The 17,069-nt window shown below is 44.0% G+C and overlaps 1 protein-coding gene across 3 annotated transcripts in view; it reads right to left on the reverse strand.

Moving 5' to 3' along the window:
* GALNT13 (polypeptide N-acetylgalactosaminyltransferase 13) overlaps window positions 1-17,069 on the reverse strand; it is a gene marked incomplete at its 3' end in the record, with an annotated part of 135,036 nt that overhangs the window by 83,562 nt on the left and 34,405 nt on the right. For all 3 annotated transcript variants that reach the window (XM_082001646.1, XM_082001645.1, XM_082001644.1), the window contains exon 2: window positions 1,536-1,704. In XM_082001646.1, coding sequence (XP_081857772.1) covers window positions 1,536-1,704 — 169 coding nt within the window. The remainder of the gene's footprint in view (window positions 1-1,535; window positions 1,705-17,069) is intronic.

Genomic DNA, 17,069 nt, shown 5'->3' on the forward strand with positions numbered 1-17,069 from the left:
TTGTGGACAAGCTCTGTTTTTAAAGTAGTGCTTCTACTGTTATTATTTGCAAACAAAATCTCCAGGGAACAAAGTATTGATTTCATTTTAAACTTCATGGGAACCTGAAGAATTTAATTTCAACCACACCATAATAAACGGAATTCCAGCTAAGTGACAATTCAGTTTAAAAAGCAAAAGTAATGGGAGATTTTAGAAGACCTGACCACTTGTATATATTTATCTATGCTTATATTTCTCAACATTTTTATTTGTTATAAGCTGCATTACCTATAAATCAGACCATTTATGTAGCTGAAGGAGAACAGGGAAAAAAACTGAATTGAAGAAAGATACAATTCAGTCAACATTAGGTTTCTAAAAAAATTAAGTGGGGAAAAAAAAAGTCCTACCTCTAAAATTTTACTTCCAAAAGTATTTAAGTTTGGATAATCCTCCACACAGGCAATTTCAGGTAAGGATTCTTAGGAGAATGTCCCTTTATGTAACAGTTTCAAGTTAAAATGGGCTTGATAGCCTACTCTATCAGCTAGCGTTACCACTGCTACAGGGAGACAGGAGGAAATTCTGTGACTGCTGGAAACACGGTTTGCAAAAAGACCTAGACTTATTTTTTTTTTTTTAAGTACCATAACTTGTTACAAGACCTTTAGATAGCAATTGGAATCCCTATTTAAATGGAGATAAACATGCACATTTGCACAAATAGACGAGTAAACACAAGCCCACTGTTGTGACTGGAAAAAATAATATGTAAATTCCATTAAAAATAATTCAGTGGACTCTGTGAAACACTCCCCAAGCTATTCCATAGTCTCAAAGTCACCGGACAAACTTCAGGCTTCACTCAAAAATAATGATTATAAGCTACTAGACTTAAAAAAAACTACTCCCCTCCCCCCACCCAAACCAACTGCAAAACCTCCTTCAGTTTTTATAGTGTTGCAAAACATTTTGAAAGATATTCTATAAAATTCTGATTATTCTGTAATGGATATGGAGAAACCTAAAAGAAAACTACCTCCTGCAGGTTATTTTGCGTATTGGTACCATTTTCTCTTTATCGGTATTAAAATGGCAGGTTTTCAATGCTGACAGCATAATTATGAAATTTTTTTAAATAGACATGGGTATTTTTATCACTTTAAAACCTTAGAAATAAAATTTTCCCTGAAGAAAAAATATTTAAATTATTCCAGGTGATAAGACACATGAGAGGGCAACTTGCTACGTGCCGCAATGTAAACTGATTGCTCTAAGCTGACAATTTTTCAGCTGCCCACAAAATAAATTGCCCAGGATAATAACGTTTGCGACGCAGTAACTCTTTTCCTAAGTTTGCATTAGAAGCCAAATCTAGAACCGCTAAATCCGGGCATTTTCAAATAGCTTCCTCAGGCAAGCAGCGCTAATAACGCCCATTCGTTAACCTCGAGACGACGCTGCATCTTGCGCCTCGCAGGGGCCGGAGGCGGGTGCAGCCCGTGCCGCGGCTCTGCGGGTGGCACCGAGACACGCGGTTCCGCAGCACTCACCCGTCTAACCTCACGTCGGGCAAACTTCGGTTCAGGGCAATCAAGTCACTGGCCATAAGGTTAAACTGGTTGATTTTAAACAGCTCTTTCATCTTCTCCTGGTCATCCTTCGGAATGAGCACTGCCTTTCCCATCTCTCCAGGTCCTTCTTGGTTTCGGGAAATAACAGCTGTAACACAAGAGAGCAAAAGGCAACTTTCCGTATGCGGGAGGCAGTTGTCTTCCTCACCAACAAGGCGCCGCAACTTTGGGCATTAAGCAAGGAATGTTAAAAAAAAAAAGTAGTAACACAGCACAATTTTCTCTATGCTCCTCTGTGAGGTTTTAGCTCTATCTGGATCTGAATTTATATCGAGATCCTTTCTAAGATGATTAAAAAACCCAGATTTGTTCATTTGCAGCTTTTGGTCGTCATCACAATGACAGTAAATGACTATTCTCAAATGATTTACACCAGGATTACAAAACATAGCATCAGATTCTCTGTGAGATCCTGCAGACAGAAAAGGTTGGAAAACCACTTTTATAGCTATTGAAAATATTTGAAGAGCATGTATATTAAACTAATGATAACCAACTTCTTTTATTTTTTATTTAGTTTTAACTACCAGGCATGTGATAGCATAACCCAACCCCTGTAAGTAGATCAGTCAATCAATCTTCAGGGACCCAAAAAAAAAAAAAAAATCCATGCTGAAGAATATAGTATCCAAACCTTGAGAGAGTATCTTTTAGATATTATTACAGACTAGTTTTGAGAAATATTTGTACAGTCAATTTTGAATTGTAAGGAAAATTATAGTATCATCTCATACCAGCACACAAAATTAAACAAGAAGCAGACTGCCTTTTTAGGAAAGAGTGTACGAAAAGAAAGGAAACATCCCATGTATAAAAATAATTATAATCATTATTCTAAGGCAAAAGCCCAGCAAAAGATGACAGACTCATCACCAGTTTCCTCCTCCAGCCTCGGCATGCAGCCAGAGGCAGCCAGTCCCCCTCCAACTACTCCTGACTTTGGGACAACAACAGAATAGGCAACACCTGAACCTTCGGCTGCTTTTCCATTCACACTTTAAATCAGTCTCTTGACTGAGGCCGACTAATTAACACTGATCAATTTGTCTTTAGCAATAACTGTTCCTTGCTCCTGTCATGAATAAGCAGAACTCAGCCCTTCCGTGTCCTGCTGGGGCTGTACTGGGCAGTAACTGGTGCTCACAGGGCCTTTCAAGCTGTGTATGTCTATGCCATATTCCAACATTATAATTTTATCTTAATGAAGGGGATCTTGGTTTTTATTTTTCTGCCATCACATTCATTTTTCATCTTTAGTATCGAAATTACTTGGAAACATTTGATGCTTAATATCCTGAAAGACTGTCACTTATGAAAGCTTCTCTACTAGCTGAAGAGTAAGTAAATAATTTATTTTTGCAACCAAAACAATTTAAATGCTAGAAGAATAAACCCTTTTCTACCAAATGTACACTTTTAAAGTAAAAACTATGATTTTTCCAAGCAAATCGGACATCAGGGCTTGCTAGAACAACCTAGCATAAGTTTACATAAACGGTTTTTAAGAATAAATACTACAGGCTCGGCACAGAAATTTTGTTTCTGCAATTCTAGTTTATGCTTCAGTTGAGCGAAGAACATTTTACAGTATTAACCGATATATTTTTTTATCCTTTGATCAGAAGTAGCACCTTTACGTGCTGCAACAGGAAGAAATTATTAGCTTTCACTGTGATTACATGCGAAGATGAAACTGCTACCAGATAGATCCTTCAATCTTAAACGCGGTGACTCCGAAGCCCTCTGCGTCCGACATGATTTCCTAAGGATGACAGGCTCGGTGGGTAACGGGTATCGGGGTCAGCAGCATCCTCCCGGGAGCTAACCAGGCTGCAGCACCGGCACCCGCACTAAAGGCATGCTTGAGATGCTATTAGATACCCATTTTTTACATCTGAGCGGAGCTACTGATTCCTCTCGCCTGGCTTTGGGAAAGGAATTAATGACTACGCTGCTATATATGCCCCTAATGGGCAGAATTTTATCTTAAGAGAATGCATCTCACAGTCGAAACCATTTAGACGTACCATGGGAAAGAAAGCAAGCCTGAGAGAACGTAGCCGCGCTGGGCTTTCGGCTGCCTCCCGGCGCAATGCTGCGCCTCCCCGCAGCCACGCTTCGCCCCCGGGAGTGCTTGGAAACCTGCATGGCACGGGTACGCACACCTTTATACGTTACGTACGCTATTAACACCGAATTCATCAGGTGTACTTACACAACCTGTAATACGAACATGAAATGTTTGGGATTAACGGCTGGCAACTAAACTCTGCTATGTCATCACTTTCTGGAGAAACGACAAAACTCCTCGGAGCCTGCAATCTGAAGAGCTAGTTCCTCAAGCTGAAAATTTGTCTATGAAAATAAGTCCTGTCTCCTTTTTGCTGGAAGAGGCAGAGGGCACAAATTTATCTAAATAGCAGCAGGGAGCAGGCACAGCGTCAGCCTGACTGCTGAAACCATGGAAAAACGGGCAAGAAGCACAGAAGGGAGCTCGGCCGATGTCTTTCTCCCCAAGGAACACAACATAAATGGAAAGGAAGGAATTCCTCAAAAAAGGGATGAATGGGGCTCTGAGGAGGAAAAGGAGCGACGAGAAGGTGAAGGAAGTTTGTCCTTGTGGCATCCTTCCCTCTAATAATCTTCTGGAAGAGGAATTCTTGGTTTTTCTGCCTCCAAAGCCGTATTTAGCTCCACGGCCTTTACAGACTCTATCCAGAAGACCAGGACCACCTCTCCGTCATACAGCATCAGCACATACATTACCTGCCTGCCTGGGCAGGGAGAGGGACGCCAGGAACCTCGTGTCATAACCTGCCATGTGGCACGAAAGCTGGAGGAGCACAACGAGGCACCCAAACGAAACATCTCTGAAGTAGTAAGGCAGACAATAAAATGTATTTATTTTCTGCCAAAATACTTCGGGAGTGGCTAAAAATATCCTAATGACAATTTTCTCCTGTAGAAATTGGAAACTTTTCATTAAAACAAATTATTCAGGGGGAAAAAAAAAACAAGCAAAAGAATTTAGCTACCCGTTATTAGCAGTGTCATTGTTATGACAGTAAATTTGCTGCCTCTCCTTGTAGCAAGCCATACATCAAAATCGTATCTCCCTAAAATGTGTGGAATACCAACAGTGGAGGGTTTCATATTCTAAGCCCAAATAACAGGCAGACAGCCCTAGAGGATGTTATGCTCCAGTGTAAACGCACCATAAATTCATTAGAAATCCCACCTCTTTTGCAGTGTACCATCACAGGTTCTCAGATTAAACTCAGCCTGAAAACTTCTGTTTATTCTCCTTGAAAGCATGAGTTATATATTCCTTCATCTGCAAAACTAATTTTCGTTACAAGATTTTGTGTTCTTCTATTGTTTACCAAGGTCCATAAAGATAGAACTTCAAAGAGACTTTCCTGTCCTGAACTTTATTATAAAACTAATCAGAAATTTCCTAAACAGACTTTCCACTCCCATGGTTGTATTCAAAGCAAAGTACTATCAGATGACATTTCAATCATAGCTTACATGATAGAGAAACATATTTAATTCTGCTATGGTTAAAATGCAGCAGCTTCAACTTATTAAATCTTTAGAGAAGATGCACATGGTTTATGAATTAACAACCACATATACACTAACATTTTCAGAGGTGTAACTTGAATCCACACCTGGGACCATCTCTTCTTGCATTTTCTGCCCCATATTTGAATAAACAAGTTTTGAATGCAGAGACTCTGTAAGAAACAGTCCTCAGCTGCCTCAAACCCAGCAGATGCACAGCACACAACAATCCAACCATATTCCAGTTAGGAAAAACAACACTCTCCATTTTCCAAACAATACGTAAAATACTAAAATAAGAACCAAGTAAACAACATAATACTAGAGACGGCAGGAATAGTTAGCAAATGAAGATCTTTTGCAAATACTCAATTTGACCTATTTTTTCCATAGAAAATTGAATTTCTGGTAGCACTGAATAGTTTTGAAAATGTAAAGATGTTAGAAAACTTTTGACACCACCAGGGATGTTACCAAAGTCGGCTTTCTAAATGCACAAAGCCACTATAAATAATTCTACCAAATGATCTGTTATTTATTCAAAGCAAACAAAACAATTTTATTGTTTTTCCAAGCATTGTTATTGTCATTTCACCAAATTTTTATGTTCTGGCTTTACCTTCCTTGTAGGAAGTACAGCATACTTCAAACTGTTCAGAATATTTTATGAAATACCAAATTTGCATTCAAGTTTCCATATCAAAATCTTTATGTAAAACACATATACACACATACCTTTCAATCAGGGAATGTAAACATAACACAGAATCCCTTCATCTAGAGGATTACAAAATAAATAAATAAAAAAAATCTGTTTCTTAAGTATTCAGAATGTACCGATGGTAAAAGGGGCCACAATCAGTGAATGCACGCTGCTGATTACGAATTACTCCACCTGTATTGGTTGTTTGTAAGCTAAAATGAGCAAAGCAAGCATTTTCTTTACAAAGCACATCTTCAAAAATACCACTTAGAATTTTCTGTCAAAACTACCTTTTCTACACAGCTTTTATACTTCTTCTAGATAGCACTGTGAAGATTATTGCCTGTAAATGACTCAGCAGTGAGTAACAACCCCATCCCTCTGCAGTGGTAATGGGAAGATGGCTCTTCACGAGCAGGGAATGCCCAAATGGGGCAAAAAATTATGCAAATCCTCCAGCTAGGAGAGGTCTAAGATTTTCCAATCCCTGTTGCCTCCAGGCTTTCCCCCCCTGATGGAAAAAGCCAATTCACCCACAGAGAGCTACATGTCCCCATCAGGAGCAGCCATCCCCAGCCCAAACCCACAGGTAAATGGCAGTGCTGTCATGTTTGAACACCAGGCTCATATTTTAAATAACTTGCAATTGTAACGGGGACCCGAGGGGGCACTCCGAGATAGCCACAGTCCTTGAAGCCAGTGCGGAAGAAGCCCACAGATGTATTTAATCTTTCTGTATAAACGCTACCTAGCTGTCTATCAATAGGCTTATTAGCATGTCTGATCCATAAATACTTTGGGAGTGCTCCTGCTGCTGGTATGTTGAAATCTTTAGTGACTACTAAAAACAAAGAGGAAACAAAAAACTCTGACTCATCTGTGTCCTGGTTTCAGCTGGGATAGAGTTAATTTGCTCTTCGTGTTGAAAAAACCCCACCTCACTCCTTATCAGACTTTCCTCTTGTTGGTACGCTCGCTTCAATGTCATGCTTCACTCTTCTCTGCTATTTCTGCCTCATTCTGCAATCTGGCCTCGCTGATGGATCTCTACGCGCTTGCGTTGGTCTTTCATACCACTCCTCGGTAATTTGATCGAGTTTTTATGTACTGTACAATACCTTCCTGCGGTTCAGGGACGTAGGTGCTGGCAATTTTGTCTCATGCTGTACTTCATGTTGCTTCTAAGCACGGGGACAGGCTGTGTTTTTCACCATATGTACAGCAAAAACCCCTGAACTCCTTTGCGTTTGACTTGCTTTGCATGAGCTCTTACCCAAAAAGCGCCGTTCAAGGCTTTCACCCAGCAGCATGCCGCAGCGCACACACCATCCCTCCGGCAGCGGTGGGGACTTGCTGTTACGCTGCTGGCAAAGGCACCGGGGAGCCTCTCCTGCCAGTCAAGTCCACTGATCTATTTTGGCACTGACAGACTGTACAACGTAAACAAGATTCACTCAAGTTTAGAAACCAGGAAATCTGCCCATTTCCAGAGGGAAGAGGGGACCCTCTGCGTGCCCGTGACGCAGGACGACGCAGAGGAGGGGGTATCGAACAGACGGCACATGGCCGGCACGAGGACTCGGGGAGCTGAAAGCATCCCCACCCATGGCAGGGGCACCTGGAAACAAGCCTCCAACACAAGGTCCAAAACTAGCCTCTATTGAGAGACAGAGGACATACGGAAAACCAATGAGGATTTCTAGGCTTAAGTAACTGGGAAAATTATTTCTATATACCAAATTAATTCACTTTTATAAGAACTTAATTAGAACACCATATTTTGATTTATACTCAAGATTACTAACTTACCTTGACCATATTCCTCTTCACAGAGTGAAATGAGTCTCAGTCCATCATTACCAGCCTTTTGCCAGCTCTACAAACATGACCGTTTCATAAGGTACCTCTGACACAGCCCTAAATATATTTCAGTGAAATTATAAATAATGTCTTAATCCTCAGCAACCATCAAAGTACATTCAGTATCTTTCCTGTATATTAGTTACATGACATGATGCTAACTCAAACCAATTATTTTTTAGATATCTGAAATACTTAAGGGAATACTCCGCTACCAGGGAAAGTTGAAGAAACTGAAATACTTCAGAACTGCAAAGGTTATGTTTTTCATGTCTCTGTCCTCACCCCTCAGCTGAGGGGGGGTGAGCAGAACCAATACCTGGAAGAGTCAGGGAGATTTGATGCCATCTACACGGCATTTCCTTGGTGTATCCTTGAAAAAGTACAAGATGGCTTGTGCTTCAGAGATCAGAGATCCTCTGTCAGAGAGATGTGTGCCTTGAAGAAGACAGAAGCTATTTCAGTAATTTTGTAATTTTTTAAAATAAGTTCCTTTTAGTCATAGCTCAAATAATTTGGGTACTAACAGCAGAAAGCCTTTCTGCTCTCAGTGCGGACGAGTTTTGGGCAACGTGTACTGCGGAGCTGAAAGACGACTGTCCATCCTGACAACCTAAGGACAAGCTTCCGATCCACACAACCGTCCAGTAAAAAGGCAGGAGAAAAACACTTTCACACGCATATGTAATGACATATATACACACACATACATTTATATGCATATATAGATATACACATCTTAAGTGGTAAACAAAATAGAGAAAAAAGTCTGCATATAGCTGCTATCACATTAGTCCTATTATTGCTGCCAGGTGCAAATGACAAATACACACCTCATTTCTTCTTTCCACAAAGATTGTATTAGCTCAATCTTCTAATATTAAGAATTCACACTGTGAAAACCCTTAACAAGATAGAGACCTAGATTCCTCTTCTCTGTAAATCACATTGATTAATGAACTTGAAATTGCAGTCTACTTATCATTGTTTAAACGTAAGAGGAAAGAATGAAAATGAGAGAAGAATAGGGATGGAGCAGATCTCGGAAGGTCACCAAAGCTTCCCTCACACCGCAAGACACAACTAACTGGACTTAAAATATCCACAGCATATGCAGCTTGTTGGTTTTTGTTTTTAATATTTGCTTTGAAACCTCTGAAATAGTTTTTACAGCCTTTCAAGGAAACTTAGATAAAATCCAAGCAACAAAATAATTTAGTGAACTATACTTGTACCTTGATATGCCTGAGGAAACAGAAGAACTTTCAGGAGCTAAACAGATGAAAAATAGAGAAATAATGCTCTTTAAGAATATTTAAAGGGTTGAGCACAGGCGGACAAAGGTAGAAGTATTTGTGGGGGACTGAGCAAAGAGAAATGTCAGCTAAAGCCAAAGAATAAACGAGCCAGAGGAGGTCAGACCAAAACCAGAGTCTGTGCTGACGATTCAGCACATAAATTAAGAAAAACTTGTTTGTCAAGTATTTACAACAGAACTACAAAACCCAGAGGAATAAACACTATCGACAGCACAACTGATTAGATGAAGTGTCTTCAAGCCTCCTCCAGATTTTAATATGGTACATTCAGTACACCAAACCCAATAACCTTCCTTTGTTTTGTGCCCCTCCGGGAAAGGCTTCCAGTAAATCACAAGATGACAAATCCTTTCCCAGACCAGGACAGAGGTCTGGCTGGCTTAGTACGCTGCCTCGGAGAAACTGATAGATCATGGCAGCAAAGAGAAGACACAGGTTTAAAAACAATTCGTCCGCAGCTTTCCCTGTGCTGGGGCGGGGGCTGTACCCAGATCGTTGTGTTCAACAGATCGCCATCAGCTTGTGTGCTCCCGTTTTAAATCTATTTATCTCTTTGGCAATGAACCGCATGACTTCACTGAGCACTGTGGGCAAGAAAAGCGCCCCTTTTATTTGCCTTGGATTTGCTATTTCACATTTTTATTGGTTTTTACTTTGGGAGACACAGTGAATCTCTAATCGACCTTCTCTGCCTATTTATGCCTTTACAAATCCTCAGTTTATCCTTCTTTGCTTACCGCTTTTCCAAGCGATAGAATTATTGAATTTAGTCTCTCCCCACAGAGAGGCCAAACAGTACCTGAAATCACCCTCGCCTGCCGTTTCCGAGCCACTGGTTTCACTCCATGAAATCAAGCTTGGTTTGAATCAAGCACCAAAAAAACAAAATGCGCCTTTGTCCTTCACGGGCAGAAATTCGTATGCTTCTACCAAAGCGAAAGAGGCTGCTTTAATTTGCAGCAGAACTCTTCGTCTGTGATTATCTTTCAAGATCTTGAAAGCAAAGTGATCTACAATTCTCTGCAGACTTCTACACCTCGGCACACTTGCGCAATCCCAGAAGGAGCTGTACATGCTCACCACTTTCCGAAGGAGGCATCCGTATGCGCCTCACGGTGCTTCAGTTAACTCCACTCAATAGTTGCAACTAAGAAGGAGCAGTGATTCAGCAGTTTTGCTTGTTAACTTACTGAAGCAGATTTCAAATATTTTTGAAGGGTTTGGTTTTTTTCTTTTTTTTTAAAAAAAGGTCTATCAAAAATAGCTTTACCTCCAAGCACAAGAATTAACAGCTCATCTCTTCAATAACCATCTTGGTGCACACAGGGATAATGGAACTGACAAGAAGCATGCCCACAAAGAATAAAAATGCTATTTTTCCAGCATTCTGCCTGCAGACATTTTTCATCATCTGTCAGCGGAGATAGGCCTCCTTTGGAAATGAAAGCAACCCGCTCACAAGGGCTTATTAGAAGTGCTGCGGTCTTTCGTGGAGTGGAGAATAGAAAGCACAAAATTCAAGATAAAGGAAGGGGGGGGTGGGGAGCAGAGCCCAATAGAGTTCAAAGCATTCAATTTATTTAGCAATTCAGTAAAGGCACTGCCCAGGGACTGTTGGGCAAATAAGCATGGCAACACTCAGAAGATATGAGGACTCATCATCTATGCTTTTTTTGGTTGTTTTTTTTACCCCAAGTGTTCATCTTCCTTACTTATACTTCGGTTGCAACACCTTCACTTCTCTTCTGAGCAGCAAACACCGCTGCAAACACACCGCTGCTGTTTTGCAGACCAACAGGCAGACACAGAGGCAGTTCTTCAGTGAGGGGCAGTGGGCTTGGTCCCCCCAGAGCTGGGTCACACCCTGCACACCCGTCTGCGTCCCACCTACCCAGGCTGAGCTTGGATGGGAATGTCCCAAAAACCTGCTGGTATCTGTGGTGCCCCAGGGTGTAGAGCACAGCCCAGCCGCCAGCTCACAGAATCACAGAATCATTAAGGTTGGAAAAGACCTTCAAGATCATCATGTCTAACCATCAACCCAACACCCCCATGCCCACTAAACCACATCCTGAAGTGCCACGTCCACATGTTTTTTGAACACTTCCAGAGATGGTGACTCCACCACCTCCCTGGGCAGCCTGTGCCAATGCCTGACCACCCTCTCCATGAAGAAATTTTTCCCAATATCCAATCTAAACCTCCCCTGGTGCAACTTGAGGCCATTTCCTCTCATCCTATCGCTGGTTACTTGGGAGAAGAGACCAACACCCACCTCACCACAACCCCCTTTCAGGTAGCTGCAGAGAGCGATGAGGGCTCCCCTCAGCCTCCTCTTCTCCAGACTGAACACCCCCAGTTCCCTCAGCCGCTCCTCATAAGACTTGTGCTCCAGACCCCTCCCCAGCTCCGTTGCCCTTCTCTGGACACGCTCCAGCACCTCAATGTCCTCCTTGTCGTGAGGGGCCCAACACTGAACACAGGATTCGAGGTGCCAGTGCCACCAGTGCCGAGTACAGGGGCACAATCCCTGCCCTGCTCCTGCTGGCCACACCATTGCTGATACAGGCCAGGATGCCATTGGCCTTCTTGGCCACCTGGGCACACTGCCGGCTCATGTTCAGCCGGCTGTCAACCAGCACCCCCAGGTCCCTTTTCCGCCGGGCAGCTCTCCAGCTGCCCCTCCCCAATCCTGTAGCGTTGCATGGGGTTGTTGTGGCCAAAATGCAGGACCCGGCACTTGGCCTTGTTAAACCTCATACAGTTGACCTCTGCCCATCGATCCAGCCTGTCCAGATCCCTCTGCAGAGCCCTCCTACCCTCCAGCAGATCAACACTCCCACACAGCTTGGTCCCACCCAGACACAGCGAGGAGAAGGACTGCTGTTGCAGCAATGTCCCAGCAGCACTTCCAGCCACCTCGGTGACACATAAGCAGCAGCGACGCCAACGAGCAGAAACCGCAGCTTTCTTGGTTTACGCAAACACTTTGAAAGGTGAGGGTGATCTGTGGGTACTGTGCACCAACATGATCAATAGGCATTGCCAAAAATGAGAAACGTCCATGGCACAGAAAAGCTTTTTCCTGTTTCAGAAACTGCCCAGTCAGTAAGTTATTCCAATCTTCTTCATATATTATTAATCAGTCGAAATTTCTAAAAGGGGAAGTTGGAAATACCATTTTATACTTTTCCATTGCAGATAAAAATCTCGTTTTCCACCAACAGCGATGATCAGAATGGAGAGCTTCAAAACTACTTGTACGCTGCATGGACTGCAAGTTGCCCTCCGAGATCTTCCTCCACAGGGACGTGGCACACCCCCGGCCATGGGGCCACGTGTCAGCCCTGTGGGGGGGGAACCGTCCCACATCTGCACAGCCCAGGAGAGCTGGTGGCACCTTCTTGAAAAACTGAGCAGAGAAGCCTTTTTTTATTAAGGGTCTGACGTCAGCCTGAGTCTCGCTCGTTCTGCAGCTGCCAGGATCATAAGCAATTCAAAAGGAAAAAATCCCAACTTTGTATGAAACTGAGGACATAATTACATTATTGCTGTTTGGAAGGATAAAAACAACTACATGAGGATAAAATCAGTCTTAGCATAGAAACAGGGAAGACAGTAGCTAAAGGGATGTAAGCCACATGCAATTACCATCTGCCTGATGCGCCAAGTCTTCTCAGACATCCCCATACACAGAACACGTTGAAGATAAGACGTCAATGGCTTATTGGTAAACATATCCCAGTCAATGATAATCTGTCTGTACTCGTGATGAAAAATTTGAAAAATTAATTTCACAGATGAACTTTTCCTTGAAAGGGAAACATACAAGTTACGAAGTCAGCAACGTAACTGGGACTCGGACAGCAGGCAGAGCTGGCTGCTGCCTCTCCCGTTGCCTCCATCAGCACAGGCGCCCGGTCTTGCCAGCTGCAGCTTACGCATTATGCCGTTCCTAATTATCACCGATTTATATTTTCCTGCAATACTAATAGGAGGCATAAAATCAATCCTTCTTGTCTCATTCTCAGAGGAACCTTATGAAAACCCGCGGTAAGGCCTCTCTGATGCGGCACGCCATTGTCAGCTACGCAAGCTGGCTGAGCAGAGCGCTGTACACGCCGGGGGACGCTCCCAGCTCCATACCGTACCCCGAGTTCGGCCTCGCTCCGCTGCCCCAGCCACCCCTCGGGGGATGAAACGTGCCCATAAGCATCTCCTCCTTCTGGCTGGGAGGTGCCGTAGCTGCGTTATGTGCAATTTAACACCATTCTGCAAGTTCCAGGAGCTTCCTCCTCCCGTAGCCGGCCAGCCCCGGCACTGCGCTGCCCGGGAACGCCAGGAGCCCAGCCGCAGACCGCAGTCACACTGCACGTTCATATGGACGGGGTCTGCAGCCTTAACGTGGCTACCCCCCAGGGGCTCAGGGACGACAAGCACAAACCGCAGCTTGCTGTAACCCCAGTTACGGAGAGGGCTGCCAAGCACGATGAAACCCAGCTGCCGACGACACAGCACGGCCTACAGACACGGCTCGGAATGGCTGCCCGCGCCCTTCCCCGCCCCGCCGGAGGCTCGCCGGTATTGACCCTCGCTGTTTAAAAAACAGCAGCGGTTTGTCCCTCCGTACCAAATTTATCCATACGCAGGTACAACAACTCATTGTCTAAATAACAGTGATTTGGTGTTACTGAAAATGCTTTTGGTATAGTTTCACACAGAAGAACTGCAGGTTTTCAACTGCAATCGGTAACTCATCGTGAATGTGACGGAGCATTACTTTTTGGGGTGGTTTTTCGGTTTTGTTTTGGGTTGGTTTTTTTTAACAAAAAGTTATCATACACTATTGAGTAACTCCCTTGAGTTCTTTTCCTACTGCTAAACAATATTCAGGGGAAAGAGATCACATAAGCAACTGTTCTAGACCACACAACCCTGCTCTTTGGTTACGAAGCGGGACGCGGTGGATCCTTGCTAGCAGGCGCTGCACTGGAGACGGTCCACGCGGCAGCCATTTCACGTGGGGAACACCTCCCGCCTCCTGTACGACACCCGGTTCTGGGATATTGTCCTAGTTTGTCATTAAATTGCTTGTAACACATTTCAGTTCAAAGCATTATTTTTATTGCTTATTTTATCTTCTTCCATTTTTCCTTGAAATAAGGCAGCTGAAGGTAACAACTTTATCTTTCCAACCGTTTTGCTTAAGCAACCAGTTAATAGCTGTGTAGCCTGATCCATACAGCCCTGCCTCCCAGCGCTGCCAGCAACGGTGATACACAGCAGCATTTACCCAAAATTCAGGAAAGGCCATCACAACCTTCACTGACTTCAGAAAGAAAAGCACACTGAAGCTAAGGAACGTTCCTGCTCCATCACCCAAAACACACACCCAATTTCACAGTCACCGGGAGTAGTCCTGACATGGTGCGACACATCATAACCTCCATCGCTGCCGTTTCACATTTCTGTGTGATCGCTGTCTGAATCGCAGTAACCTTTATTAGCCTGCTACACAGAAGGCTGGAGGGTTGGGGGTTCGGGTTTTTTTAAAGCTGAATCCTGAAAAATAATTCTCTCTTGGTTCCATCTCCAAAGCGGATATAAGAATCTCAATATAATCCTGATATTTTATCACAAATAATTTGTTGCCATAAACTCTGTACAGGATCCAATAAGCTAAAGGATCCATTCAGTCCTTTGCCATTTACATGATGTATCGCTGCTGCTCAGAACTATACACAGACTCATCTTAATCCAGAACATAAAGAATTCTAGTTTTAATTATACAGTAGCAATAAATCCTGTAAAGTTGTCATAAACATCATTAACTAGATCATTTACTTCACAGTATTTCTCAACAGAAGAGTTACATGATTCTGAAAAAAATGAACGTTGTTTTCCAATACTAAAAGCATCAGAACTCATTGTAACTTCTGCCATAAATACACTTTTTTTTTTTAGCATTTCTGCTACACGTTGTCTAGAGACATACCAGCCTACACCGACTCTGCCACCGACAGCCTCAAGGCAGAATGCCTAAAGAGGTACAAGGAGGTCTGGAGTGAGAGAATAAACTGAACAACAGATTCAAAAAAACCTACCATTTAGGATGGATGTGAAGTCTACTTACGGATACTGGCTGCCATTTCTAAGAGAGAAGATCTGAAAGGAGGCATCTTCTCCTCAAAAAAATACACCAACTCTCATGAACATTCTTCATAAATTCATCAAGAACCCTACACACAGTTAAATGATGCAATCTAAAGTTAAAAGGTCTCCACAGTTAGTAGCCTTGTTTGTTACACTGCAGTAACAGCTACTGCTAGATTTTGATAAAAATTCAAAGTCTACTTAAATGTCAATCTAGTTCAGTGTCATTCAGAAACAAAACTGTTCTGTTTAACAAATCAGCTGTAATACAAAGTTAAGAAACCACAGATACTGGGCTGAGCAAACTGTTTCCCAGAGGATAAAAACAATTATCCAGTCTAGTCCATCTCCTTCCAAATATCTAATCAGTTAATAAATATCTTTATGAATGTGACACTGAAAGGCTTATAACCCTTTAAAAAACAAAAAAACCCACCAGTATGGCCAGGTATTGTTTGCTTTAATTTTCCATGGTCGTGGACCTCAAGACAAACTAGAGAATGAAGCAATGTGAAAGCCCTGACGCTGGGTAATCACGGCACCTCTGACAAAGTCTTTCAGTAGGCTGAAGAAAGCCGTAAAATCCCAACGGTTATAATACCAGCCCTGAAAGAAGGCACTGCAAATACATTGCTCCCAATCACTTCTTACAGGGTTTCGTTGTAATGCAGTTCCCGAAGCAATCGTCCTTCTCTCCTACACGCAGGCCGTGGGAAGATGCTGCCCCGGCGGCGGCTGCATCGGGGCTCCTCTCCCCGCGGGCCGCAGCGGCCACCTGCCTGCAGGGCCACCCGCACCCACCAGTCAGGTCACGCTGACAACGGCAAAGCCAAAAAACCTCCCAAGCTCTACCCTGTCTTCGCTAACTCCCGCTTACAACTAAGCGGGCAGCGTAGTCACCAGAGGAAAGAGCGGGGATCAGCTTCTCTTAGGAGCCGCTCAGGGAAGAAAAGTGGAAGGCACTCACCGTGCAGAGAGCCAAAAAATCTAGTAAAGAGGGAAATTAAAAAGAAGTGAAGGATGAAACAGCTGCGTCTGCCAGTGACTCAGGGACTCTTCCACAAGCTCACGCCAGCTGGCAGCGACTTTCTGCTGAAAGTACCGGGAACGACCGCCATCACACGCCATGTCCAAGGCAAAGGCCGAGGGAAAGCCCCGAGCAGGCATTGCACACAGTGTCTGTGCAGCGGGACGGGGACGGATTAACGAGGAGCGGCGAGGGTCTCCAAGGCCTCCTTCCCTGCCCACACGCGCTGCCCAACGGCGTGTTGGGAACGCGCCTGCAGCGTGGATGGCACCGACAGCACCGATTCACCTGCCCTTCTGGCCTTGGAGACAGACCGTAGTTTATGAACCCAGAAATTCTAGATAACTTTTTTAACTTCGTGGCTTCACACACAAAGACGAAACCAAAGCTGCATAGAGCGAGACAGACAACCTGGCAATTTCTAATTGGAATACGTCTCACAGAAACGTAGAACCAGGCTCCAAGACCAGCAAAGAACAGCAGCAAGGTTCAGCCTACTGATTTACCTCCTCCCTTGTAGGAAAAAATATCCTGGACAAAAATCCGAGAAAAGGAGAGGATTCTAGGCGGGAAGCACCTGTTCGGCCGGGCACTGCAGAGCAGCCCGTTGCCCCGTAAGCCGGCAGCGCTCGCACACAACAGCCGTGCGCCGCCAGCAGCGCCGCTGCTCTCCGCCACCCGCGCCCCTCGTCCTGGCGCTCAGCAGCGCGGGGCGGCAGCGCCGTGCTCTCTGCTCGCGGCGCAGCCGGCCGGAGCCCTGGCAGGAAGGGAGGGGATGCACGTGAATCACCCGCTCGCTCGTCGCTGGCGTGGCTGCGTTATGC

The sequence above is a fragment of the Phaethon aethereus genome, assembly GCF_964289735.1.
Source record: "Phaethon aethereus genome assembly, chromosome: 6".
NCBI lineage: Eukaryota > Metazoa > Chordata > Aves > Phaethontiformes > Phaethontidae > Phaethon > Phaethon aethereus.